This window comes from Phyllobates terribilis, unplaced genomic scaffold, assembly GCF_046119375.1.
Source record: "Phyllobates terribilis strain yellow unplaced genomic scaffold, ASM4611937v1 Scaffold_2__4_contigs__length_985480577, whole genome shotgun sequence".
NCBI classification, from domain to species: domain Eukaryota; kingdom Metazoa; phylum Chordata; class Amphibia; order Anura; family Dendrobatidae; genus Phyllobates; species Phyllobates terribilis.
The window spans coordinates 13,224,871-13,251,222 of NW_027362762.1; the positions used below are offsets into that span (position 1 = coordinate 13,224,871).

A 26,352-nucleotide genomic window follows, 5' to 3' on the forward strand; every position below is an offset into this window, starting at 1 on the left:
AGGGTCAGCGGTGTCAGCCACAGATCTGCCTGCTCTTTCAGAGCTGTCCACAACTCTTCAGCATTGTGCGGTTTGTCACCTAAGCATATTAACTTCAGCACAGCCTGTTGCCACTTGGCCGAGACAGTGCTGCAGTACTACGAGCTTGCGACTGATGTGGTCATTTTGGAGATGGAGGCTGAAGAAGAGGATGAGGAGGTGCAGGAGCTTAAGAATGTGGGGGAAACCCTGATTGACCCAGGGCCCGCAATCCGTCGGGAGGACATGTTCCGTCCCAAGGTCCGACTGGATCCCAGCTTCCACTATATTAACCCAGTGTGCCATCAGCAAGATGTACCGTCCCTGCCCACAAGCACTTGTCCACATGTCCGTGGTTTGGTGGACTTTCCCAGTAACTGCATTGTTGAGGGCATATCTAATGTTGTGGGACACGTGCTAGTGTAATACGGGATGGCACACCGGGAGATATAGTGGCGGCTGGGGACTGAATACCGAGGGACGGCCGCCGCCATCAGGTTGTAGAAAGCTTCCGTCTTCACGAACCTAAAAGGCAACATTTCGAGCGCAAGCATTCGTGAAATGTCGTGCTTGCTGATGGTGCTAGTTGATAGTGTTCAACGACAGGTGCAGGGTGGGAGGCATCTTGGCATGCGCCATGGACAGGGAATTGGTGTGCATGCATAACAGCGGAACAAGCAGTGGTGTCACTTGCAGACACTGTTCCTGGACCCTAGGGTTCGGCCCACTTAGTCGGGTGCTTTGCTGCCATGTGCCTGATCATGCTGGTGGTGGTCAGGCTGGTCGTTTTGCCACCCCTGCTGATGCTGGCCTGGTAGGAGGTGTAAATAGCCTTTTTGGGGTTATCTGCAGAGTCTTTAAAAAATAACCAGACTCGGGGAAGACCTAACAGTTGTACTGGCAACTTCCTTCGTGTTGGTGTTACGGGGAACGGTTGCCTGCCTTCTGTCTGCGGCCACCACACTGCTTCTTCCTTCCTGTTGTGGTACTCTGCCTCCCTCCCCCTGTGAGCTGCTGTCCTCGCTCTGCATGTCCCCCTGCCAGGTTGGGTCAGTTACTATATCATCCACCACCTCGTCTTCCACTTCCGCACTCTGGTCATCCTCCTGACTTTCTGGCAATTGTGTCTCATCATCATAATCATCCACCTCTTGCGACAGTAATTGCACTTTACAACCGTCACCTTCGTGTGACCGTGGCTGCTCCAATATTTGGGCATCGCTACACGCGTTCTCCTCTTGACTCGCTTGAAGCTGGCTGGGCGAGAGTCCCGAATCTACAAATGGAAAAGTGAACAGCTCTTCTGAGTGTCAAAGTGTGGGATCAGTTGTCTCTGTGCACTCGGCATGGTGGGAGGAAGGAGGATCAGAGTGAGGAATATGCGGTCCAGACTCACGGCTACTGAAACTTGACCGTGTGGAAGACAGGGTGGTGGCAGTGGTGGCAAAGTGACTGGAGGCATCTGCTATCCAACCAAAAACCTTTTGACACTGCTCTGGGTTCAATAGTAGTGTACTGCGGTCCCTTAATAATTGGGACAGGAAGGTCGAGCGACAAGATGTGGGTGTTTGTTGTGGCTCACGGCCATGTCCTCGGCATCTGCATGCACCATCACCATCATGTCCACTTCCCCGTCCCTTGCAACGCACCTTGCCCATTTTTAATGGAGGACAATATTTTCCATGTTCACGAGAAATGGCTGATTTTGGAACGCAATTATATGTGATACATCTGACAGAGAACCACAATTTTAAATAGCAGGCCTGTAAGACCTAGTGTGAATAGCTTGACCAACACACTGCAAAATGGAAGAAATGTCTGATTTTGGAACAGTCTTATAGGTGATATGTCTGACAGAGAACCACGGTTTTAAATAGCAGGACTGTAGTTTACTAATACTATTCTTCACAGAGATCTAGTGTGAATAGCTTGACCGACACACTGCAACAAAATGAAAATGGAAGAAATGGCTGATTTTGGAACAGTCTTATAGGTGATATGTCGGACAGAGAACCACGGTTTTAAATAGTAGGCCTGTAATTTGCTAATACTATTCTTCACAGCCACCTAATGTGAATAGCATGACTGACACACTGCAACAGAATGGAAAAGAAGGCCAATATTTTCCACATTCAGTTTAAATTTCTGGATTTTTATCGCTGAAATATGGAAAAGATCCGGCTGTATTCTGCAGTGAGAACAAGCAAATGGAGCAGAAAAATGCTGTAGTCTGGATTACTTTTTAAGCAAATAACCAGGACTAAGATAAAAAAAAAATTTGTCCTGTCCCCTGATACCTGCTATCACCACTACATATATGCAGCTGGATTAGTCCTCAGAAGGACTGTTGGATCAGATGGATATAGATATATGTTGTGGAATACCTATACTAACTATGAAGAAGCAAATCTCTCCCTAGCTCAGCAGCACCTCTACCTACACTGTCTGATTCCGGGGTAGACTGTGACGAGCATGGTGGTGCCAGGTCTGATATAGACCTGATGACGCTGTACGGCCAGCCAATCACTGTAATGCCCACAACCAACATGGCCACGGCATTACAGTGTGTGGCAGGCAATCCCTGCATGTTCATTGGCTCTCTATAGAGTGCAAAACATGCAGGGAGGGGACCAGAGTTCCCGCCCGAGCAACCCAGAAATACTCGCTGAGTCCCTAGCTCGTCGAGCACAGTGATGCTCGGGCAAATACCGAGCAATGGCGAGCACGTTCGCTCATCACTAGTTGTATCTGATCCCTTGTAGTGTTTGAATTGTGCTAATTTCAGCTGTGTGTTCAAGAGTCGTGTGATCATTGTCAGTTGCCACCTGTGGATATGGTGATTGTGTCCATGTGTGCAGCTCTTGCGTGGTCCTTTACGCCGTAGAGGTAATCTAAATGCTGATCTGTCTTGGTATTAGCTATCACCCATCTTCCTTCCAGGATAGGACACGTGTCACCTTGTAATACCACGCTGAGTCCTCAACGTATTAAGAAAGCGACTCTTTCTTCCACACTGGGAACGCACAACACGTCCTTCACTGTTATAGCTTAATTCTATACATTATTACTGGGCGCGTGAAGGCTCCATGTCCAGAACCTTCTAAGTTTATTCTGCTTCCATTAATGAGATTCTTTGTTTCCTTGTTATTTAATTCAAGTTCTTTGAAAAAGCTTCTATAACTTGTCATGTGAGTTCTTGCTCCAGAGTCGATGCACCGTCCTTGTAAAAGTCGTTTTTAAGGCACCATTCCAATTATTTGCACATGGATTAGAGATTGTAGCTTTGATCTTTTGCTGTTACTTTTTGGAATTTGTTTTTGTTGTTTCGTTTCAGTCATTCTTTAATCATTCCTATTTGTGGCATCTAAAACATGCTCCAATTTCCTCCTTGTGTGACCTTGTATCTGTCACTTTAAGGGTATGTGCACACGATGCAGAAATGAAGCAGAACATTTCTGCATCATTTCTGCATCTCCCTGGCAGAAAAAACGCATGCAGATTGTACATGCAGATTGTACATGCAGATTGTACATGCAGATTGTACATGCAGATTACACATGCGTTTTTCCTGCGGAATACATGTGGATTCACATGCGTTTCCACATGTGTTTCCGCATGTGGATTGACAAGCGCTTTCCAGGCGATTTTAGCATCACCTGGAAAGTGCTTGACAACTAGGTCACACTATATAAATCCATGCAAACAGCAAACAGCATGGATTTATATAGTGTGACCCGAGAGAATGGTAAAAATAAAAAATACATGTATACTTTACCCTCCGATGGCCCGCGCTGTCCTGCTCACTCCGTTCTCCCGGCTGCCGGCAACTTTGAATTGAAAGACCTGCCGACGTCAGCGTCACGTGACCCGTCACATGACTCTGACGTCAGCGCAGGTCCTTCAACTCACTGCAAAGTGCCGGGAACCAAGCAGGAGCGCTGCGCGGGCCGACAGAAGGTAAGAATACATTTATTTTTTATTTTATTCTTTTTTTACAGATTTTTTAATGGTACCTGGGTGTGGATGAGACTCTCCTCTCCTCCACACCCGGGTACCATCCGCATATTAGAACGCGCCAATAACGCAAGTACAAATGCATTCTTGCGGAATTGGCGCGTTCTAATGCAAGTCAATGGCGGCGAAAACGCCGCGTTTCCGCAAAATTAATTGACATGTTGCGGATTTTTGAGCGCAGCGTTTACGCTGCGGAAAAATCCGCATCATGGGCACAGCACATGCGGATTTCAATTGGGGAACATTGCTGCCCTTCTACCATGCGTTGTTAATGCATTTCCGCGGCGTTTACGCAACTGCAAAAACGCCGCGGAAACGCATTAAATACGCATCGTGTGAACTCAGCCTAAGGCTGTGTGCCCACGATGCGTTTTTGGTGTGTTTTATGGTGTGGATTTGCAGCACGGAAACGCTCCAGAAACGCATTGCATACCTTATCCCATGACTTCCTATGACATTCTGCAAGTTCTGTGCACATGGTCAGGATTTTTTCTGCGTGTAAAAATTTTACGTGCAGAAAAAATCCAGACATGACCAATTCTTGTGCGTTTCTGCATGCGTATTTGCCTATACAATGCATTGGAAAAAGGCTTGGCAAATCCGCATGCAGGAACGCATCAAAAACGCATGTAAAAACTGCATGTGTTTTTCTGCTAAGGAGATGCAGAAATGCTCAGGAAAATTTCTGCTTCATTTCTGCATCGTGGGCACTAAGCCTAAGACTCACCTGTGGAGTCCTGCACGCTCCTCTTTTCGGGTATTCATCTACTAGCTTGGATTTACAAATTTCAGTGTCTCAGGTCTTGTCTCTAGTGTATTAACCAGTGGTTTACCATTGCAGCCTGCAGTGGCTGCATCTTAGTCCTTCTATGAAGCTTAACCAGAGGCTGGGCTTTATAGGAGATCTGAAATTACATTATACACTGCAATACTGCAGGATATAGTACAAGGAATCGAACCATCGTAAGTTAAAAAAGGAGTAAAAAAGTTTTTCAAAATATAATAAAAGTGTTTAAATCACCTTGAAAAGTAGAGAAATTAAAAAATAAAATATTAAGAGCAATCGATGAAAATATAATATTATTTCAATTATTTATTAAAAGCACAAGATAAAAAAAAACGAAGGCCAGAATTGCTGTTTTAGCAGTCACGCAGTTCCCTAAAAAAATTACAATAAAGAGCAAACAACATGTTGTTTATACCCAAAATGGCATCGGCAAAAACTGGAACTCAGGAAGCAAAGAGAAAGAACTCACACAGCTCCATGGACAGAAAAAAAGGCAAGAGTCCAAAAATTTTTTTTAATCACTAAAATCTATTTTTTTTAAAAAAACTTAAAGGTAACCTGACAGCTGATACATGTGCCGATCCACGAGCAGCATGTATCAGGCATCGGCTGTATGATCTTAGCCGGGCATTATTATTATTTATTTATATAGCACCATTGATTCCATGGCGCTGTACATAAGAAGGGGTTACATACAAGATACAGATATCACTTACAGTAAAGAACTAACAATGATAGACGGGTACAGAGGGAGGAGGACCCTGCCCCTACGGGCTTACATTCTACAGATACATTGTATATTATTATTATTTATATAGCTCCATTGATTCCATGGTGCTGTACATGAGAAGGGGTTACATACCAGATACAGATATCACTTACAGTAAAGAACTAACAATGATAGACGGGTACAGAGGGAGGAGGACCCTGCCCCTGGGGGCTTACATTCTACAGATACATTGTATATTATTATTATTTATATAGCTCCATTGATGCCATGGTGCTGTACATGAGAAGGGGTTACATACCAGATACAGATATCACTTACAGTAACTAACAGTGATAGACGGGTGCAGAGGGAGGAGGACCCTGCCCCTGGGGGCTTACATTCTACAGATACATTGTATATTATTATTATTTATATAGCTCCATTGATTCCATGGTGCTGTACATGAGAAGGGGTTACATACCAGATACAGATATCACTTACAGTAACTAACAGTGATAGACGGGTGCAGAGGGAGGAGGACCCTGCCCCTGGGGGCTTACATTCTACAGATACATTGTATATTATTATTTATTTATATAGCGCCATTGATTCCATGGTGCTGTACACGAGAAGGGGTTACATACCAGATACAGATATCACTTACAGTAACTAACAATGATAGAACGGTATGGAGGGAAGAGGGCCCTGCCCTTGCGGGCTTACATTCTACAGGAATGGGGAAGGAGACAGTAGGTTGGGGGGTTGCAGCAGCTCCGGTGTTGTTGAGGAGGCAGCGGGGTCATGGCAGGCTGTAGCTTTCTTGAAGAGATGGGTCTTCAAGTTCCGTCTGAAGGATCCGAATGTGGCGGATGATTGGACATGTTGAGGCACAGAATTCCAGAGGATGGGGGATATTCTGAAACACAGCATAGTTTAATATCTGGTGTGGACTGAGCCACACGACAGACTAGTCAGACAGGTGGGTCCCCAGCAGATTTTCCCCACCATCTGCCCTGGAGTGACAAGTCTTTCCCTGCAGGCGTGGACCACTCAAGGGCAGCAGGCATGGAGTAGCCACCAGGGACCCTGCCTGTCTGACTAGTCTGTGGTGCTGCTCGGCCTCGATATTGCCATAATTATATTGATCTGAGAGATCAGATTTCCAAGTAATTTTTACCACGCAATGAACGACGTACAAATGAAACCCCCAAAAAAACAGTGTCGGAATTGCGCTTTTTCAACGTTTCACCCCATTTGGATTTTTTTTTCTCTATTTTTTATTACATACTCATCAACTCTCAGATAATGTGGAAGAATGAAGTGTTTTACTTGGGACATAGAGCAACATTATCTTCATCACCACAATACAGAGTGTTACAGGAAAAAGACACCCACAAACCGAGATGTCCCTCCACAACACGAGCCTGTAGGTGTTTATCCTCCAACAATCTGCTTCATAAGAAATCCTTATATTTCTTGTCTCGTCTCCTTTTCTTCAGATACAGAGAATGATCGCCCACAAGTTTCTTCTCTCCTAGTGGTTGCGGTATTACAATCAATGCTCCTCATCTCCAACACCAGCACCCAAATGCCAGCCGCCTTCTTCCTCATTGGAATCTCTGGGTTGGAAGATCTTGGTATTTTGGTATCCATTTTCTTCTGTGTCCTCTATATCGTGGCTATTCTTGGAAACTTCTCAATAACGTACATAATCTCGACTCAGAAGAGCCTCCATGGACCTATGTACTTCTTCCTGGCCATGCTGGCGGTCAATGACTTGGCCTTCTCAAGCTCCACCGTGCCAAAGATGCTGGGAATTTTCTGGACGAGCGATAGCCGCATTGATGCTTCTTCTTGTCTTGTTCAGATGTTTTTTGTCCACTTCCTGTCGGTGGTTGAGTCAGGGATCTTGGCAGCCATGGCCTATGACCGGTACATCGCTATCTGTTTCCCGCTCAGATACACGTCCATCCTTACCTTCATAGTTCTGGAGAGAATTGCGGCTTCAATCCTGATCAGAGCTTTTCTCACCATTTTCCCCATTCCAGTTCTGGTTGGCCGTTTACACTATTGTGGCGATGACGTTGTGTTGCACTCGTACTGCGATCATATGGCTGTGGTGAATGTGGCTTGTGGAGATACAAGAGTGGACAGTATTTATGGCCTCGTCTTGTCTCTTTCTATCACCGGCTTTGACCTGATGTTTATTGGACTTTCTTATATGATGATTTTGTGGGCCATATTCCAGCTGCCGTCCAGGAACGCTCGCCGCAAGGCAGTGGGAACGTGTGGCTCTCACATTTGTGTCATCATTACAGCTTATGTACCTGGAATATTCACCTTTGTGACTTATAGGTTTGGACAGAAGACAGTCCCACAAAATGTTCACATCTTCCTGGCAAATATCTACATTGTGTTCCCGGCATTCCTGAACCCCATCACCTATGGTGTGAAGACAAAGCAAATCAGAGACTCGGCCCTGAAGATGCTCCAGGTGAAGCAGAAGATGTACAGTCGTGGCCAAAAGTTTTGAAACTAACACAGGTTTTTGGTTTTCACAAATTTTGTTGTTTCAGTTTTTTTAGCGACAATTAACTGTAGATTGTGAAGAGGGATCAGATGAACTGCAAAAATTGCAAAGTCATTCATTGCGGCTTTAAAAGTCTCCTCACCGTGAGATGCTTAACATGTCGCTCTCCGCAAGGAGAAATGTTAACCCTTAGATAAAAGTCATTCCTTGTCATGAAAATTAATTTAATTACAAAACCCTCATTTTCACTGCATAATATGATAATATGACCCACTGACATAATTTCAGCAATCTTCTCATTAGCTCAGAAGAAAGTGTTAACAAGGACAAGGCAGCTGCTATCACTCTGTCATGCTGATTGAATAATGAGAGCAGGCTGGTTGTTTTATAATGGAACTGGTGCCTGAGATCATTGTCTTTTTCTGTTAACCATAGGTATCACCAAGTAAACACGCACATTTATCATTGATTTGCATCAAAAGGGCTTTACAGGCAAGGACATTACTGCTTATAAGATTGCCCCTAAATCAACCATTTATTGGATAATCAAGAACTTGAAGGAATGAGGTTCAATTGCTGTGAAGATGGATTACGGGAGCCCAAAAAAGTCAAGCAAGTGCCAGAATCCTCTTCTAAAGAGGATTTAGCTACAGGATCGGTCCAACACAATTGCAGAGCTTGCTCAGGAATGGCAGATGGCAGGTGTCAGCGCATCTGCACACACAGTGAGGTGAAAGCTTTTGGAGGCTGCCGGGTGTCAGTAAAGGCAGGAAAGAAGCCACTTAAGACATGAAGACTTAAGACACCGTATTAACAGGGGATGGGGCTGACAACTTATCACACATGGTATACTGGCGGGTTGTCAGCAGTAACACAGACTCCACCCCTGATTTAGTATAACCTGCCCTTACTCATTAGACTGTCTATGACCCACAACTATGCTGCATCCCTTTTCCTGTGAGTAGTGAGAAGCTCGGAAACATTCATGACAAGTATTTTATTAAGCAAATCCATAATTACTGAATATGATACTAATTTGCCAAATATAAATAAAATAATAATTGTTTTATAATTTCTGACTTTCTACATTTGGATTTAATTACGTTAAAATAAATCTCAAGAAAATTATCCTTTTTACATGACTTTGTTTTGTTTCAGCTTTGAGGATCCCAGGTCTTTGTAGACTGGTGTACTTACTTTGAAAATCAGAATGACTGTATACTCCTGTTTGAAAGTTTTCCCGTGGATATTAAAATGAATATTTAACGAGTCTTGCTGCTAGAGCTCATTATATAGCCATTCTGACATGCATTTTCAGAGTAAGTACACCAGCTAAACCAGGTCTAAGATATATGTCTAAGAGGATGTTCACTACTACAAATATTTTTTAAATGGGACCATTTAAGGCAGTGACACAGTACAGATAGCAGCGTCCCATGTAAGGAAAGTATTTTGTACCTCCACAGCCATGGACTGTTAACACTCCATGAGTCTCTTCCACCAGTTCAGTATTGGACCCCATATCCCAAAAGCACATGCTTTGTAATTAGACTGACGGAATTACAGTTTGTACTTCTGGTTTTTCTGTGTTTTCCTGAAATCAGACATAAAATTTTACAAATGGTGAGGTGGTAGCTCTGATGGTGGTGAGGTGGTAGCTCTGATGGTGGTGAGGTGGCAGCTCTGATGGTGGTGAGGTGGCAGCTCTGATGGTGGTGAGGTGGCAGCTCTGATGGTGGTGAAGTAACAGCTCTGATGGTGGTGAGGTGGTAGCTCTGATGGTGGTGAGGTGGCAGCTCTCATGGTGGTGAGGTTGCAGCTCTGGTAGTGGTGAGGTGCCAGAAGGGTCATTGGAGGCTGTAGCTTTTTTGAAGAGATGGGTGTTCAAGTTTCGCCTCAAAGTTCATAATGTGGTAGATAATCGTACGTGCTGGGCACAGAATTTCCAGAGGATGGGGGATACTTGGGAGAAGTCTTGGAGGCGATTGGTTGATTGTCTAGTCATCATCTGTAACTGTGATAGGACTCCCTGTCCCTCACCTGTCAGAAGCATGTGTGGTATAATCCATGTAATGACATTAAACCAGAAGATCTAGAGATGGTACAGTCATAGTCATCACTAATTGTAACAGGATTTGCTATCCTCCCCTGTGAAGATCCTTTGAGGTTTAATAATAATAATAATAATAATAATAATAATAATCATCTTTATTTATATAGCGCCAACATATTCCGCAGCGCTTTACAATTCAGAGGTTGATATACAACAGTCATAAGTAACATATCTAAAGATAATACAATAATTAAAGCAAAAATAATGATGACCCTGCTCCTAAGAGCTTACAATCTACAATGAGGTGGGGGTGACACAAAGTACAATGGATTATATACAATGATGGTCCGGCCATCCTGAGGGGATGAGGGATAGATAAAGGCTGCACGAGCTCATCACCAGCCAGTATCTAAACTCATAGATGAACATTAACGATCAAAAGAACTCAAATATGTATCAAAGTATAAAAATAGAATTTATTACATCAATATAATACGGACAGTTGACACAAATGGTGCAAAACACATACGCTATAAAAATTCATCATAGTACAGGACAGAGGAGGCCCATTCTGTGAAGAGCTACAGATGGCTCAATAGCCATGTGCACTAACAGTGAGTGGCTCACAGATACTGAGGTCAATTGAGTATCGGAGTAAGAAATTAGGGTGTCTAGGATATTTAGCAATTGACTATAGTAACAATAGATTTAATAGTTGCTGAAAGCTAGTGCACTCAATTGTATAGTAAGTTAATAAATAATTAATGTCATACCTAAACACCAAACCGCAGGATGTGGGAGCTCACAGAGGGGCCACGTGTCCACCCCAACGCGCGTTTTCGCACTGCCTTCTTCAGGGGGCGTAGCCAGTATCTGTAGTGCTTTTGAGTGCATTGAAGTTTGGTGGAGACTTATGTTTGGAGAAATAATAAATGGGCTGTAAAAATATAAAAGGACTTCGATTAGGGGACGTGATAGGCCGCCCTAAACAGGTGTGTTTTTAGGGAGCACCTAAAACTGTGTAAGTTGTGGTTCGTCCTACCTTCTTGGGGTAGAGCATTCCAAAGAATAGGTGCAGCTCGGGAGAAGTCTTGGAGCTGGGAGTGAGAGGCACGGATTAGTGCAGATGTTAGTCGAAAGTCTTTTGCGGAGCGTAGAGAACGGGTAGGCCGATAAACAGAAATGAGGGAGGAGATGTAGGGGGGTGCCGCACTGTAATGAGGGAGGAGATGTACGGGGATGCTGCACTGTAATAAGGGAGGAGATGTACGGGGATGCTGCACTGTAATGAGGGAGGAGATGTACAGGGATGCTGCACTGTAATGAGGGAGGAGATGTAGGGGGATGCTGCACTGTAATGAGGGAGGAGATGTAGGGGGCGCCGCACTGTAATGAGGGAGGAGATGTACAGGGATGCTGCACTGTAATGAGGGAGGAGATGTACGGGGATGCTGCACTGTAATGAGGGAGGAGATGTACGGGGATGCCGCACTGTAATGAGGGAGGAGATGTACAGGGATGCTGCACTGTAATGAGGGAGGAGATGTACGGGGATGCCGCACTGTAATGAGGGAGGAGATGTACGGGGATGCCGCACTGTAATAAGGGAGGAGATGTACGGGGATGCCACACTGTAATGAGGGAGGAGATGTACGGGGATGCCACACTGTAATAAGGGAGGAGATGTACGGGGATGCCACACTGTAATGAGGGAGGAGATGTACGGGGATGCCACACTGTAATGAGGGAGGAGATGTACGGGGATGCCGCACTGTAATGAGGGAGGAGATGTACAGGGATGCTGCACTGTAATGAGGGAGGCGATGTAGGGGGGTGCCGCACTGTGGAGAGCTTTGTGGGTGAGAATTTAAATTGGATCCTATAATTCATGGGCAGCCAGTGCAATGATTGGCACAGAGCGGAGGAGTCTGAGTAACGGTTAGCCAAGTAGATGACCCAGGCTGCAGCATTAAGGATGGACTGGAGAGGGGAAAGTCAAGTGAGGGGGAGGCCAATTAATAGAGAGTTACAGTAGTCAAGGTTGGAGTGGATCAGGGCAACAGTGAGGGTTTTTTGTTGTTTCCAGGGTGAGAAAAGGGCTGATTCTAGAGATGTTCTTCAGGTGCAAGCGACAAGAGCGGGCAAGAGATTGTATATGGAAGGTGAAGGAAAGATTGGTGTCAAACACAACGCCCAGACAACGCGCCTGCTGGCTCGGTGTTATTGTGGTGCCACACACGGAGATGTCAGATTTAGAGAGGTGAGCAGACGGCGGGAGCAGAAGAAGTTCAGTTTTGGAAAGGTTGAGTTTCAGATAGAGAGCGGACATGATGTTAGAAACTGCGGCCAGACAGTCACTGGTGTTCCGTAGTACAGCGGGGGTAAGGTCAGGGGATGAGGTGTATAGTTGTGTGTCATCAGCATAAAGATGGTACTGAAAACCAAATTTGCTGATGGTCTGTCCAATTGGGGCCGTGTAGAGAGAGAAGAGAAGAAGGCCAAGGACTGTACCCTGAGGAACTCCAATAGTGAGAGGAAGGGGGGAAGAAGTGGAGCCAGCGAACGATACACTGAAAGACGGTCAGATAGGTCTGAGGAGAACCAGGAGAGAGCAGTGTCCTTTATGCCGATTGAGTGGAGCATAGAGAGTAGGAGGTGGTGGTCAAAGGTGTCGAAAGCTGCAGAGAGGTCAAGAAGAATGAGCAGAGAGTAGTCACCATTACGTCTTACTGTCAGAAGGTCATTGTTTACTTTGATGAGTGCAGTTTCTGTAGAATGTAGGGGGCGGAAGCCGGACTGTGATGGGTCTAGAAGAGAGTGAGTGGAGAGGTAACAGGTAAGGCGGGAGTAGACCAGGCGCTCCAAGAGTATAGAGATGAAGGGGAGATAGGAGACCTTTCTGTAGTTGTTTGTGCATGAAGGGTCAAGAGAGGGCTTTTTAATAATGGAGTAATGGAGTGTTTGAAGGAGGAGGGGAAGATACCAAAAGAGAGGGAGAGGTTGAAGATTTTAGTTAGGTGAGTAGTGACGACTGAAGAGAGAGACTGGAGTAGATGTGAGGGAATGGGGTGATTCAGGAAGTGATGGAGCCCATCTAAGTTTCTTCATCAATTGTGAGTTTATATTGATATTTATATTCTCCTGTGGACTGCCTTTGGCTTCTATCTAATGACATCATACAGGAAGCTCAGGAGCGTGTCTAAACATTATCATCAGGAACTGTGAAATAAGTTCACCCTTGTGAAGTTCTTATATGACAAAGTCCACCTGTCTAATCCTCATTGGTAGCTGTGATAGGAGTTGCTATCTTTCCCTATTCAGATCCATGTGATTACATCTGTTAAGGTTAATATTTTATAGCTTGCTTTTATTACCATTTAAAACAATTTATATTCAGCTTAATAACTTTGTTTTTCATTTTTGCTTAGAATTACAGTACGTTTCATCTGCAAAAATAACCAGACAGAGTGTAGGGTTTGCGAATTTGGAGAACTGTTTTAGACAAAGGCTGGTTTCATAAACGTAGGTGTAAGTTACCGGAGTGCTGACCTTACACCCTTTATGCTTGCTATTATTATGTTGACATTATACCTTTGGATGGTGTTACCGCTATTCATTCCTTTTTCTAAATTTGTAATAAAAAGCATGCTAGTCATAGGGTCCTGCAGACAGGTTTTGCACACAGACTCCTGTGTATACTTAGTCTCCGACTGGTCGACGTCTTCATTTGGTCAAACCTGGCAAACTTGCAAGACCCATTGCCGCTCCCCCAAAGCTCTCCCTATGAAGGGGTTTCCAGGACACATAATACTGGAAGTTTAGGAGTCTGTCAAATCGTCATCATGAACTGTTATAGGAGTTGCTATCCTCCCCTGGAGAGATCCTGTGTGGTACAGTCCCTGTCATTACATCATATTGGAAGTGCTGGCGCGTTTCTACGCTTTTTCAGTAGCTGTGATAGGAGTTTCTATATTCCCCTGTGGAGAGCCTGTGTGGTGTACTCTAATTTATGACATCATACAAGATGTTCAGGAGCCTGTCTAATCATTATTATCAGTAACTGTGATAGGAGTTGCTATTCACCCCTGTGTAACAAAGTCCATGTGACAATGTCCATCATGCTTGAACTGCTGTGCCCTGTCTAATCTGCATCAGTAACTGTAAAATGAGTTGCTATCATCCCCTATGGAGAGACTGTGTGGTACAGCCTTATATCATACATGAAGTGCTGCAGCCTGTACAATAATCATCAGTAACTGTAATAGGAGTTTCTCTTTTTCTCTGTTGAGATCCTGTGTGGTACATTCCGTGTGATGACATCAAAAGCAAACAGTTTACAGGAGTCACTATAGTGGCATGTAAAAGCAGGTGAAAATGAAATGATCTCTAAAAGGGCTATAGTTAAAAATGACATATTTCCTTTGTATTTTAGGCAAAAATATAAATATATTGTCATTTTTTACATTTTAAAAATTAAATTGCAAAAAAGGAAAATGGGCCAATGCAAAAGTTTGGCCACCCTTGGAGATTTGTGTGATCAGATAACTTTGACCAAGGTTTCAGACCTTAATTAGCCTGTTAGGGTTATGGCTTGTTCACCATCATCGTTAGGAAAGGCCAGGTGATGCAGATTTCCAGCTTTATAAAAATCCAGCCTCCTCTAACCTTCTGCCAAAAAACAACAGCCATGGTTTCTTCTAAGCAGCTGCCGAGCACACTGAAAATGAAAATGGTGGAGGCCACAAAGCAGGAGAAAGCTACAAGAAGATAGCAAAGAGTTTTCAAGTTGCCCTTTCCTCAGTTCAAAATGTAATTAAGAAATGGCAGTTACCAGGAACAGTGGGGGTCAAGATAAGCTCTGGAAGACCAAGCAAACTTTCGGTGAGAGCTTCTTGTAGGATTATTAGAGAGGCAAATCAAAACCCCCGCTTGACTGCAAAAGACCTTCAAAAAGATTTAGCAGAATCTGGAGTTGTGGTACATTGTTCTCCTGTTCAGAGACACCTGCACAAATATGGCCTTCATATAAGAGTCATCAGAAGAAAATCTCTCCTGCGTCCTCATCATAAAATTCTACTTCAGAAGTGTCTAAAAGAATATCTAAACAAGCTGGATGCATTTTGGAAACAAGTCCTGTGGACCGATGAGGTCAAATGGAAGTCTTTGGCCACAATGATCAAAGGTATGTGTGGAGAAAAGTGGGCACAGAATTTCAGGAAAAGAACATCTCGCCAACCATTAAGCATGGGGGAGGATCCATCATGTTTTGGGGTTGTGTTGGAGCCAATGGCACGAGGAACATTTCACGGGTAGATGGAAGAATGGATTCAATGAAATTTCCAAAATTCTTGATACAAACATAACACCATCTGTAAAAAAACTGAAGGTGAAAAGAGGATTCTACAAATGGATAATGATCCTAAACACAGGTCACAATCCACAATAGACGACCTCAAAAGGCGCAAGCTGAAGGTTTTACAATGACCCTCACAGTCCCCTGATCTGAACATCATTGAAAATCTGTGGCTAGACCTCAAAATAGTAGAGCATGCAAGACGCCCCAGGAATCTCACAGAACTGGAAGAATTATCCAAGGAAGAATGGAGGAAAATCCCTCAAACAGGAATTGAAAGACTCTTGTCTGGCTACAAAAAGCGTTTACAAGCTGTGATACTTTCAAAAGGGGGCGCTACTAGGTACTAAACATGCAGGGGGCACAAACTTTGCATCGGCCCATTTCCTTTTTGTAATTTTTAAAATGTAAAAAATTACAATATTTATATATAATTTTTTTTGCCTAAAATACAAAGGAGATGTGTCATCTGTAACTTTAGGCCTTTCAGAGATCATTTCATCTTCAACTTAACTGTTCACAATAACAGTAATTTTTATTAGAGGTGCCAAAACTTTTACATGCCACTGTATGATATCACAAGCCCCAACAGAAGAGAAGGAAGACATGAATATTCCGATAGTCGTTACTTTCTAACTACAGTAATACTGGCTGGGCTGTAGTTATTGGGTACAGGTTACAGAATGGATTAAAGTGCTGGAAAGCTACGTCAATGACCATATTGGATCGGTGGGGTTCTGACTCTTGGCACCTCCACTGATCAGCTGTTTGGAGCACGATGCGCTAAGGAGAAAATCCAACCAGCACTGAGGAAATTCTGCAGCAGATACGTCCCATGTAGATTTTTCGTCAGAAAGATATTGCTTTTTTCACACTACAGCACCTCAACAGTGTTGTGCCTGGGATTGCAGCTCAGTCCTATATACACTTCAATGAGGCCGAGCAATAATACAACACAGAACCCATGATCAGGCATGGTGCTATGACTGGAAGACAACTGCTATGTTTTTCTAACCATGGCCATAACCGAGAGGTTGGCATTGTGTTACATTGGTCTCCTATAAAAATGGCTCCTGGTTGAGAATCCCGAGATATTTGGCAAAAAAAAATGTACCCAAGGCTTTAATTTTTCATGTTTTTATGCCCATTCAGGCATACTTCTAAAAGTAGGTGGGGCTCAGCATAGGGGCGTAGTCACTTACCCCCGCCCCCTCCACACCCAACAGGGTCACTAAAATAAACAGCAGAAATTTGGCATAAATCAAAAAACGTACTAAAGCGCTTCCAAAAAATGGTTGGTCACATCTGATTGGTTGCTACAGGTGACTGTGCCATCTTCTGTTTGTACAGCTTTTAATGCATTTCTTACTTTTCTTGCATCACTTTTTTATATATGGCGCTCATTGTGTAAATTCGGATAGTTCTTCCATCTCCATATGGGAAGAGTCGGGTCTCGATCTTGCATTGTGTGGAGTTCCGACAAGCCCCATGAGCCGAGGTCGTGTTTGAGACTTTCTTCTACTAGGGCTTCTTCAACTATGGAGACAAATCCACATGGCCCACAGGGATGAGACTGCAGGACTCAGGACTTCCTTATCTCATCAATGACCTGAAGAAGAAGTAGAGTGATTTTTGGAACGTGTCCAATGACGTCTTCTAAGCGGGCTCAGATCATTTGTTTTCCCAGCATCCTACAGATTTGTCATCCTCCATTACTCCTGAAACTTTTATTTTAGGTTAAGATAAATTGTTCACATTGTGACATCTCCTCCAACATGCTATTAGACATTTATCCAAATACCAGTATATACCAGTAACATGTGCCAAGGACATACCCATAATTTGTGGGCCATTGTTATTAGGCTAGGACATACCCGTAATGTGTGGGCCAACGACGTGTACCCAGGACATACCAGTCACGTGTACCAAGGACATACCCGGAATGTGTGGGCCAGAGACGTGTACCCAGGACATACCAGTCACGTGTACCAAGGACATACCCGGAATGTGTGGGCCAATGACGTGTACCCAGGACATACCAGTCACATGTACCAAGGACATACCCGGAATGTGTGGGCCAATGACGTGTACCCAGGACATACCAGTCACATGTACCAAGGACATACCCGGAATGTGTGGGCCAATGACGTGTACCCAGGACATACCAGTCACGTGTACCAAGGACATACCCGGAATATGTGGGCCAGAGACTTGTACCCAGGACATACCGGGAATGTGTGAGCCACCGATGTGCACCCAGAACATACCAGTCACGCGTACCAAGGACATACCATTGACATGTACTTAGGACATACTCGGAATGTGTGGGCCAGAGACGTGTATCCAGGACATACCAGTCACATGTAACCAGGACATATCAATAATGTATGAGCCAGTGACATGAAGCTAGGACATTCTATTGACGTATACCCAGGACTAGAGTTGGGTGAATCGATTCACAGGACTCCGATCCATCAACCGGGACAGTAGTTTTTGTCCGCTGGATAATAATAATAATCTTTTTATTTATATAGCGCCCACATATTCCGCAGCGCTTTACAATTCAGACAATTTACAGACATTATCGGCACTGTCCCCATCGGGGCTCACAATCTACATTCCCTATCAGTCTTTAGAGTGTGGGAGGAAACCGGAGAACCTGGAGGAAACACACGCAAACACGGGGAGAACATACAAACTCCTCCAGATGTTGTCCTTGGTGGGATTTGAACCCAGGACCCCAGCTCTGCAAAGCTGTAGTGCTAACCACTGAGCCACCGTGCTGCCCGATGGGCTTGTGAATCTCTTACCTTCCGGTATCCCCGGCACGCCGTTTACGTAGCTGGACTGTCGCAAAGTCATCATTGGGAATCTCGGAAAGTAAGAGATTCGGGAACCTCCCATCCAGTGGCCAGCGACTACTGACCAGGCCTATAGATCGGAGTGACGCAAATTAATTCGTCCAGCTCTACCCAGGACACATCAGCATCATAGACCTAGTACTTATCAGTGACATGTACAGCACACAAGACCTGACAGTAACTTGCTCCTGGGACCCATCTGGACTCGGTCCTCTTTATTCCTTGGTCTTTTTTTGCTTTGACACATAATCTTTCGGACGCGCTCCCGGATTGGCTTGGTCCTCACTCCGTAGATGATTGGGTTACAGAAAGCTGGAAATAAAATGTAAGTATTGGCCAGGAAGATATGAGCTGTACGGGTAACATCGCTTTTCCCAAATGTGTATGTCACAAAAGAGAAAAAAGCCGAGGAATAGATAATGATGATCACACAGACATGGGAGCCACACGTTTCAGTCGTCTTCTGCCGAGCATCTTGTGATGGCATCTTGTATACGACTCTTAAGATCATTACATAGGACAAGACAATAAGCAGTAGGTCCAAACTGGCTAGAAACAGGGCCACTACGAAGCCATAAAGACCCGTCAGTTGTGTATCTCCGCACATGATTTCCACTACGGCAATGTGCTCACAGTACAAGTGCAAAACGACATCTTTACCACAATAGCGCAACCAGCCAACCGTAATGGGAATGGGTAAGACAAAGATGAAGGCTCTGATTAGAATGGAAGCGGCAATTCTCTTCAGAGCAGTGTAAGTGAGAATGGACGAGTATCTGAGTGGGGAACAGATGGCAATGTACCGGTCATAAGCCATGGCGATTAAGATGCCTGACTCCACCACTGATAGAAAATGGACAAAAAACATCTGGACGAGACAAGCAGAAGCATCAATCCGGCCATCGTTCCTCCAGAAGATTTCCAGCATCTTAGGTACGGTTGAGCTGGGTAAGGCTAGGTCATTGACCGCCAGCATGGCCAGGAAGAAGTACATGGGTCCATGGAGGCTCTTCTCAGTGCAGATTATGTAGGTTATAGAGGAGTTTCCAAGAATGGTCAAGATATAGAGGGTACAGAAGATGATAGATGTCCATATACGTACATCTTCTAGACCAGGGAATCCAATGAGGAAGAACGTGGATGGGATGTGGAAGCTGGTGTTGTCCATGTGAAACATTGGTCGTTACTTAGGGGAATTAAACCACTAAGAGGCAAATAGAGGCAATGTGAAGACAAACCATGAAAAAGACATGGAATATTCAGCAAAGAGTTAATGTTGTAAGGTCAGAGGCATTTTAATCAATTGCAATCCTCCTGGCAGATCTCTTCTACATAATGGCTGAGCTTCTACGGTTTTCTTTTTCCTTTTATTGCACATTTTAGGAACCAAAAACTTGTCAGATGGGCAGATTTATTTTTTTGAGCTGAGTATTTGTGACTCAAACTAGAAAATGGAACTATTGGGAGCACCATTATTAAGGACTATGGGCGCCATTACAGTGCAGAGGTCAACAACTCAGATGTCAAACCACTGGATATAATGTTATGTCATTTACCACCATAATCAATCACAAACACTAGTAATAATAACTCCATCGCCAACCTACACCACCAAGGCATTACTATTAACTCTGTCACTATCTTAATCCATGTAATGAAAGAGGTAACATGGCTGTACGTAATAGGTAACAACAGAGTTAGATTCTTTTAGAGTAAAGATTAAAACCTCGTGGAATTAACCAGAGCGGCTAAGAAAGTTTCTCTTAGTTCTGGATGTGCTGGACCATGGATCATAGCAGCGAGCAGAGCTTCTAGGTGACGTCTGGTCTGTGCATTCATAGAAGATCTGCCCATGGCCACCACACATCCAGATGGGGGCATTATAGTGAAGTGAATAAAAGAACAACTAACTATTGAATATTCATGGTCCTTCTCCAGATGACTTCACTGTCCTGTCCTGCTCATTTGCCTAAGAAACTTACGACAGTGCTGGAAATCTGACCCAAAAACTAAGATATAAAGCCTGACAATATACAGTGGGTACGGAAAGTATTCAGACCCCTTTAAATTTTTCACTCTTTGTTTCATTGCAGCCATTTGGTAAATTCTAAAAAGTTCATTTTTTTCCCATTAAAGTCCACTCTGCACCCCATCTTGACTGAAAAAAAACATAAATGTAGAAATTTTTGCAAATTTATTAAAAAAGAAAAGCTGAAATATCACATGATCATAAGTATTCAGACCCTTTGCTTAGACACTCATATTTAAGTCACATGCTGTCCACTTCCTTGTGATCCTCCTTGAGATGGTTCTACTCCTTCATTGGAGTCCAGCTGTGTTTAATTAAACTGATAGGACTTGATTTGGAAAGGCGCACACCTGTCTATATAAGACCTCACAGCTCACAGTGCATGTCAGACCAAATGAGAATCATGAGCTCAAAGGAACTGCCCAAGGAGCTCAGAGACAGAATTGTGGCAAGGCACAGATCTGTCCAAGGTTACAAAAGAATTTCTGCATTACTCAAGGTTCCTAAGAGCACAGTGGCCTCCATAATCCTTAAATGGAAGAAGTTTGCGACCACCAGAAGTCTTCCTAGACCTGGCCGTCCAGCCAAACTGAGCAATCGTGGGCGAAGAGCCTTGGTGAGAAAGGTAAAGAAGAACCCCACGATCACTGTGACAGAGCTCCAGAGATGCAGTAGGGCGATGGGAGAAAGTTCCACAAAGTCAACTATCACTGCAGCCCTCCACCAGTTGGGCATTTATGGCAGAGTGGCCCGATGGAAGCCTCTCCTCAGTGCAAGACATATGAAAGCCCGCATAGAGTTTGCTCAAAAACACATGAATGACTCCCAGACTGTGAGAAATAAGATTCTCTGGTCTGATGAGACGAAGATAGAACTTTTTGGTGATAATTCCAAGCGGTATGTGTGGAGAAAACCAGGCACTGCTCATCACCTGCCCAATACAATCCCAACAGTGAAACATGGTGGTGGCAGCATCATGCTATGGGGGTGTTTTTCAGCTGCAGGGATAGGACGACTGGTTGCAATTGAAGGAAACATGAATGCGGCCAAGTACAGAGATATCCTGGATGAAAACCTCTTCCAGAGTGCTCTGGACCTCAGACTTGGCCGAAGGTTCACCTTCCAACAAGACAATGACCCTAAGCACACAGCTAAAATAACAAAGGAGTGGCTTCAGAACAACTCTGTGACCATTCTTGACTGGCCCAGCCAGAGCCCTGACCTAAACCCAAGGGAGCATCTCTGGAGACCTGAAAATGGCCGTCCACCAACGTTCACCATCCAACCTGACGGAACTGGAGAGGATCTGCCAGGAAGAATGGCAGAGGATCCCCAAATCCAGGTATGAAAAACTTGTTGCATCATTCCCAAGAAGACTCATGGCTGTGCTAGCTCAAAAGGGGGCTTCTACTCAATACTGAGCAAAGGGTCTGGATACTTATGACCATGTAATATTTCAGCTTTTCTTTTTTAATAAATTTGCAAAAATGTCTCCATTTCTGTTTTTTTTCAGTGAAGATGGGGTGCGGAGTGGACTTTAATGAGAAAAAATGAACTTTTTAGATTTACCAAATGGCTGCAATGAAACAAAGAGTGAAAAATTTAAAGGGGTCTGAGTATTTTCCGTACCCACTGTAACGTGGTTCTCATCCTGTCATTCAGATTTGAAGGGAATCTGTCAGGTCAAAAAGCACTATGCAGATATGGGGTTAACGGTGTTCTAATGCTGTGTGGCCGCTGCACTGAAAGCCCGACTACTGGGAGGAAATTAACTTTGTTCCTCCAAGTAGCCTCCAGCTTTCAGTAATGGAGACACGGCGGTGCGGGTTCAGTCACTGCTCAGTGCATAGTGAGCAGCTACTGTAACTGCACCCCGGCACTGACTTACAGCTCTGTACTGATGCACTGCTGAGCTCTGTACTGATGCACTGCTGAGCTCTGTACTGATGCGCTGCTGAGCTCTGTACTGATGCACTGCTGAGCTCTGTACTGATGCACTGATTAGCTCTGTACTGATGCGCTGCTGAGCTCTGTACTGATGCGCTGCTGAGCTCTGTACTGATGCACTGCTGAGCTCTGTACTGATGCACTGCTGAGCTCTGTACTGATGCACTGCTGAGCTCTGTACTGATGCGCTGCTGAGCTCTGTACTGATGCGCTGCTGAGCTCTGTACTGATGCGCTGCTGAGCTCTGTACTGATGCACTGATTAGCTCTGTACTGATGCACTTCTGAGCTCTGTACTGATGCACTGATTAGCTCTGTGCTGATGCACTGCTGAGCTCTGTACTGATGCGCTGCTGAGCTCTGTGCTGATGCACTGCTGAGCTCTGTACTGATGCACTGATTAGCTCTGTATTGATGCGCTGCTGAGCTCTGTACTGATGCACTGCTGAGCTCTGTACTGATGCACTGATTAGCTCTGTACTGATGCACTGCTGAGCTCTGTACTGATGCGCTGCTGAGCTCTGTACTGATGCGCTGCTGAGCTCTGTACTGATGCGCTGCTGAGCTCTGTGCTGATGCACTGCTGAGCTCTGTACTGATGCACTGATTAGCTCTGTACTGATGCGCTGCTGAGCTCTGTACTGATGCGCTGCTGAGCTCTGTACTGATGCACTGCTGAGCTCTGTACTGATGCACTGCTGAGCTCTGTACTGATGTGCTGCTGAGCTCTGTACTGATGCGCTGCTGAGCTCTGTACTGATGCACTGCTGAGCTCTGTGCTGGTGCGCTGCTGAGCTCTGTACTGATGCGCTGCTGAGCTCTGTGCTGATGCACTGCTGAGCTCTGTACTGATGCGCTGCTGAGCTCTGTACTGATGCGCTGCTGAGCTCTGTACTGATGCGCTGCTGAGCTCTGTACTGATGCGCTGCTGAGCTCTGTACTGATGCGCTGCTGAGCTCTGTACTGATGCGCTGCTGAGCTCTGTACTGATGCACTGCTGAGCTCTGTACTGATGCGCTGCTGAGCTCTGTACTGATGCACTCCTGAGCTCTGTACTGATGCGCTGCTGAGCTCTGTACTGATGCGCTGCTGAGCTCTGTACTGATGCACTGCTGAGCTCTGTACTGATGCGCTGCTGAGCTCTGTACTGATGCACTGCTGAGCTCTGTACTGATGCGCTGCTGAGCGGGCTGCCAGTCAGTGCGGGGTCACATCTGAAGGTTGATAGAGTTTTTGACATGACCGGTTCTCTTTAATGGTGTCCATAAATCTTAGACAGCTTTATACACTGTGTTCCAAATTATTATGCAAATAATATTTTCTCAGATTTTCCCAGATTCCCTATATGAATTGCAGTCATTGTAATTTTCCAGTCAAATAACTATTAGAGTACAATTGAAAGGTTTTTGTACAAACTGCCTATGATAACAGGATATTTTTTAAAAAATAAAAACTCAAACTGCCCTCAAAATGCATGTTCCACATTATTATGCACAGCAGAGTTTTCAACCTTTTCATTTTAATAAAGAACAAAAAAATGGTCATTTTTGAAATTATAAGCATTAGCAGGTTATTACACACTGAAATCAAACAGTTTTCTACTCAAAACTTTATTCTAGGTGATATTACATTTTCACATAGGACCCCTTGTTGGAAAGGAGCTTCTGAACTCTCTCATCCATTGAATTTGTCAGGTTTTGGATGGTTTCTGCTTCAATTGTTTTGCATGAGGACAGAATACCCTCCCAGAGCTGTTGCTTAGATGTGAACTGCCTCCCGCCATCATAGACACTCCTTTTGATGATGCTCCAGAGGTTCTCAATGGGGTTGAGGTCAGGGGAGCATGGGGGTCACACCATAAGTTTGTCCCCTTTTATGCCCATATCAGCCAGAGATGCAGATGTGTTATGTGCAGCATGAGACGGGGCATTATCATGCATGAAAATGATCTTGCTGCGGAATGCACGGTTCTTCTTCTTGAACCATGGAAGGAAGTGCTGTATGAGAAACTCAACATACATTATGGAGTTCATCTTTACCCCTTCAGGGATCCTAAAAGGGCCGACAATCTCTCTCCCCATGATTCCAGCCCAAAACATTACTCCACCTCCTCCTTGTTAGCGTCGTAGCCGTGTTTGCATGGGGTGTCCATCAACCAGCCATCCTCCACTCCATCCATCTGGACCATCGAGATCATTTCATGCATGATAATGCCCCGTCTCATGCTGCACATAACACATCTGCATCTCTGGCTGCTATGGGCATAAAAGGGGACAAACTTATGGTGTGACCCCCATGCTCCCCTGACCTCAACCCCATTGAGAACCTCTGGAGCATCATCAAAAGGAGTGTCTATGATGGCGGGAGGCAGTTCACATCTAAGCAACAGCTCTGGGAGGGTATTCTGTCCTCATGCAAAACAATTGAAGCAGAAACCATCCAAAACCTGACAAATTCAATGGACGAGAGAGTTCAGAAGCTCCTTTCGAACAAGGGGTCCTATGTGCAAATGTAACATCACCTAGAATAAAGGTTTGAGTTGAAAACTGTTTGATTTCAGTGTGTAATAACCGGCTAATGCTTAGAATTTCACAAATGACCATTTTTTTGTTCTTTATTAAAATGAAAAGGTTGAAAACTCTGCTGTGCAGAATAATTTGGAACATGCATTTTGAGTGCAGTTTGAGTTTTTTATTTTTTTAAAAATATCCTGTTATCATAGGCAGTTTGTACAAAAACCTTTCAATTGTACTCTAATAGTTATTTGACTGGAAAATTACAATGACTGCAATTCATATACTGTAGGTAATTTGGGAAAATCTGAGAAAATATTATTTGCATAATAATTTGGAACACAGTGTACATGCAGCTTGGCTCTTGACCCTGATGACCTCTTTAGACTTCTTCATTCCCTCCAGTATCCTGTTCTTTTCCAGACTCCTCTTTCTCCTTCTCCAAACATCACTGTTCTCACCAGAAACTTCTGTCCTCGTCAGATTGCTATGTTCCCTTTGGCCTCCTCTATTCTCTCCAGATATTTATTTGCCCCCCAGACTCCTCTTTCTTCTCCAAAGTTCTATGTTCCTATTAGACTCATCTGTCTCGTCCAGACTCCTCAGTTCCATCCATACCCCTCTGTTTCTTCTGTCCCCAAAACCTACCGGCTATTCCCTTCAAACCCATTTGTCCTTTCCAAATGCCTATAGATTTCTCTCTGTCCCCAAGACCCTTCTGTTCCTTTCAAACCTCTTCTTTTTAGATTCCTTGGTCCCTTCCAGACCCCTCTGTGTACATAATAATTTTCTGTTCCCTCCAGACTCCTCTGTCACTTCCCAGACTCATCTTTCATCTCCAGACCTCTTTGCCTTCCTTCAGACACCTTTGTCATGTCTCCTGACTCCTCTTAACCTACTTCAGACTCTTTTGTGAGCTGTAGGACCCCTCTGACCTCTCAAGACCCTTCTATCCCCATTTCCAAACTCCTCTTTACCTACCCCCAAACTCCTCTGTCTCCGGCAGACACCATTAACCTCTCCTGACCCTCTGTCCCCATCTCCAGATTCCTCTTTACCCTCCCCTAAACTCATTTGTCCATTGCAGACTGCTCTGACCTTTCCAGATCCCTCTGTCCCCATCTCCAGATTCCTCTTTACCCTCCCCTAGACTCCTTTGTCCACTGCAGACTGCTCTGACCTTTCCAGATCCCTCTGTCCCCATCTCCAGATTCCTCTTTACCCTCCCATAGACTCCTTTGCCCACTGCAGACTGCTCTGACCTTTCCAGATCCCTCTGTCCCCATCTCCAGATTCCTCTTTACCCTCCCCTAGACTCCTCTGTCCCCTGTAGACTCCTCTGACCTCTCCAGACCCCTCTGTCCCTTCTCTCCTCATCTCCAGAGTCAGTTGACAGCTCCAAACATCTGGTTCATTTAGAAACCTCTGTCTCCTCCAAACTCCTCTGTCCCGTCCAGACTCCTAAGTGACAATATGTAAGAGGGTCATTCTGATCACATCCCAGTCCCCACAAATAAAATTTGAGCCCCCCATCTCATA

General features: G+C 44.6%; 2 protein-coding genes across 2 annotated transcripts; one reads left to right on the top strand and one right to left on the bottom strand.

Moving 5' to 3' along the window:
- The first annotated feature begins 7,086 nt into the window (after positions 1-7,086).
- On the top strand, positions 7,087-8,061 carry LOC141243184 (olfactory receptor 52P1-like). Its single transcript, XM_073668910.1, has one exon. It carries the CDS (start codon positions 7,087-7,089, stop codon positions 8,059-8,061), a length of 975 nt encoding a protein of 324 aa, XP_073525011.1.
- A 1,557-nt stretch (positions 8,062-9,618) lies between these two features.
- LOC141243200 (olfactory receptor 52D1-like) lies at positions 9,619-19,502 on the bottom strand. Its single transcript, XM_073668911.1, has 3 exons — positions 18,497-19,502; positions 18,275-18,395; positions 9,619-9,652 (listed from the first exon to the last, which is right to left on the bottom strand). Exons 1-3 carry the CDS (start codon positions 19,500-19,502, stop codon positions 9,619-9,621), a joined length of 1,161 nt encoding a protein of 386 aa, XP_073525012.1.
- Between the last annotated feature and the right edge of the window lie 6,850 nt (positions 19,503-26,352).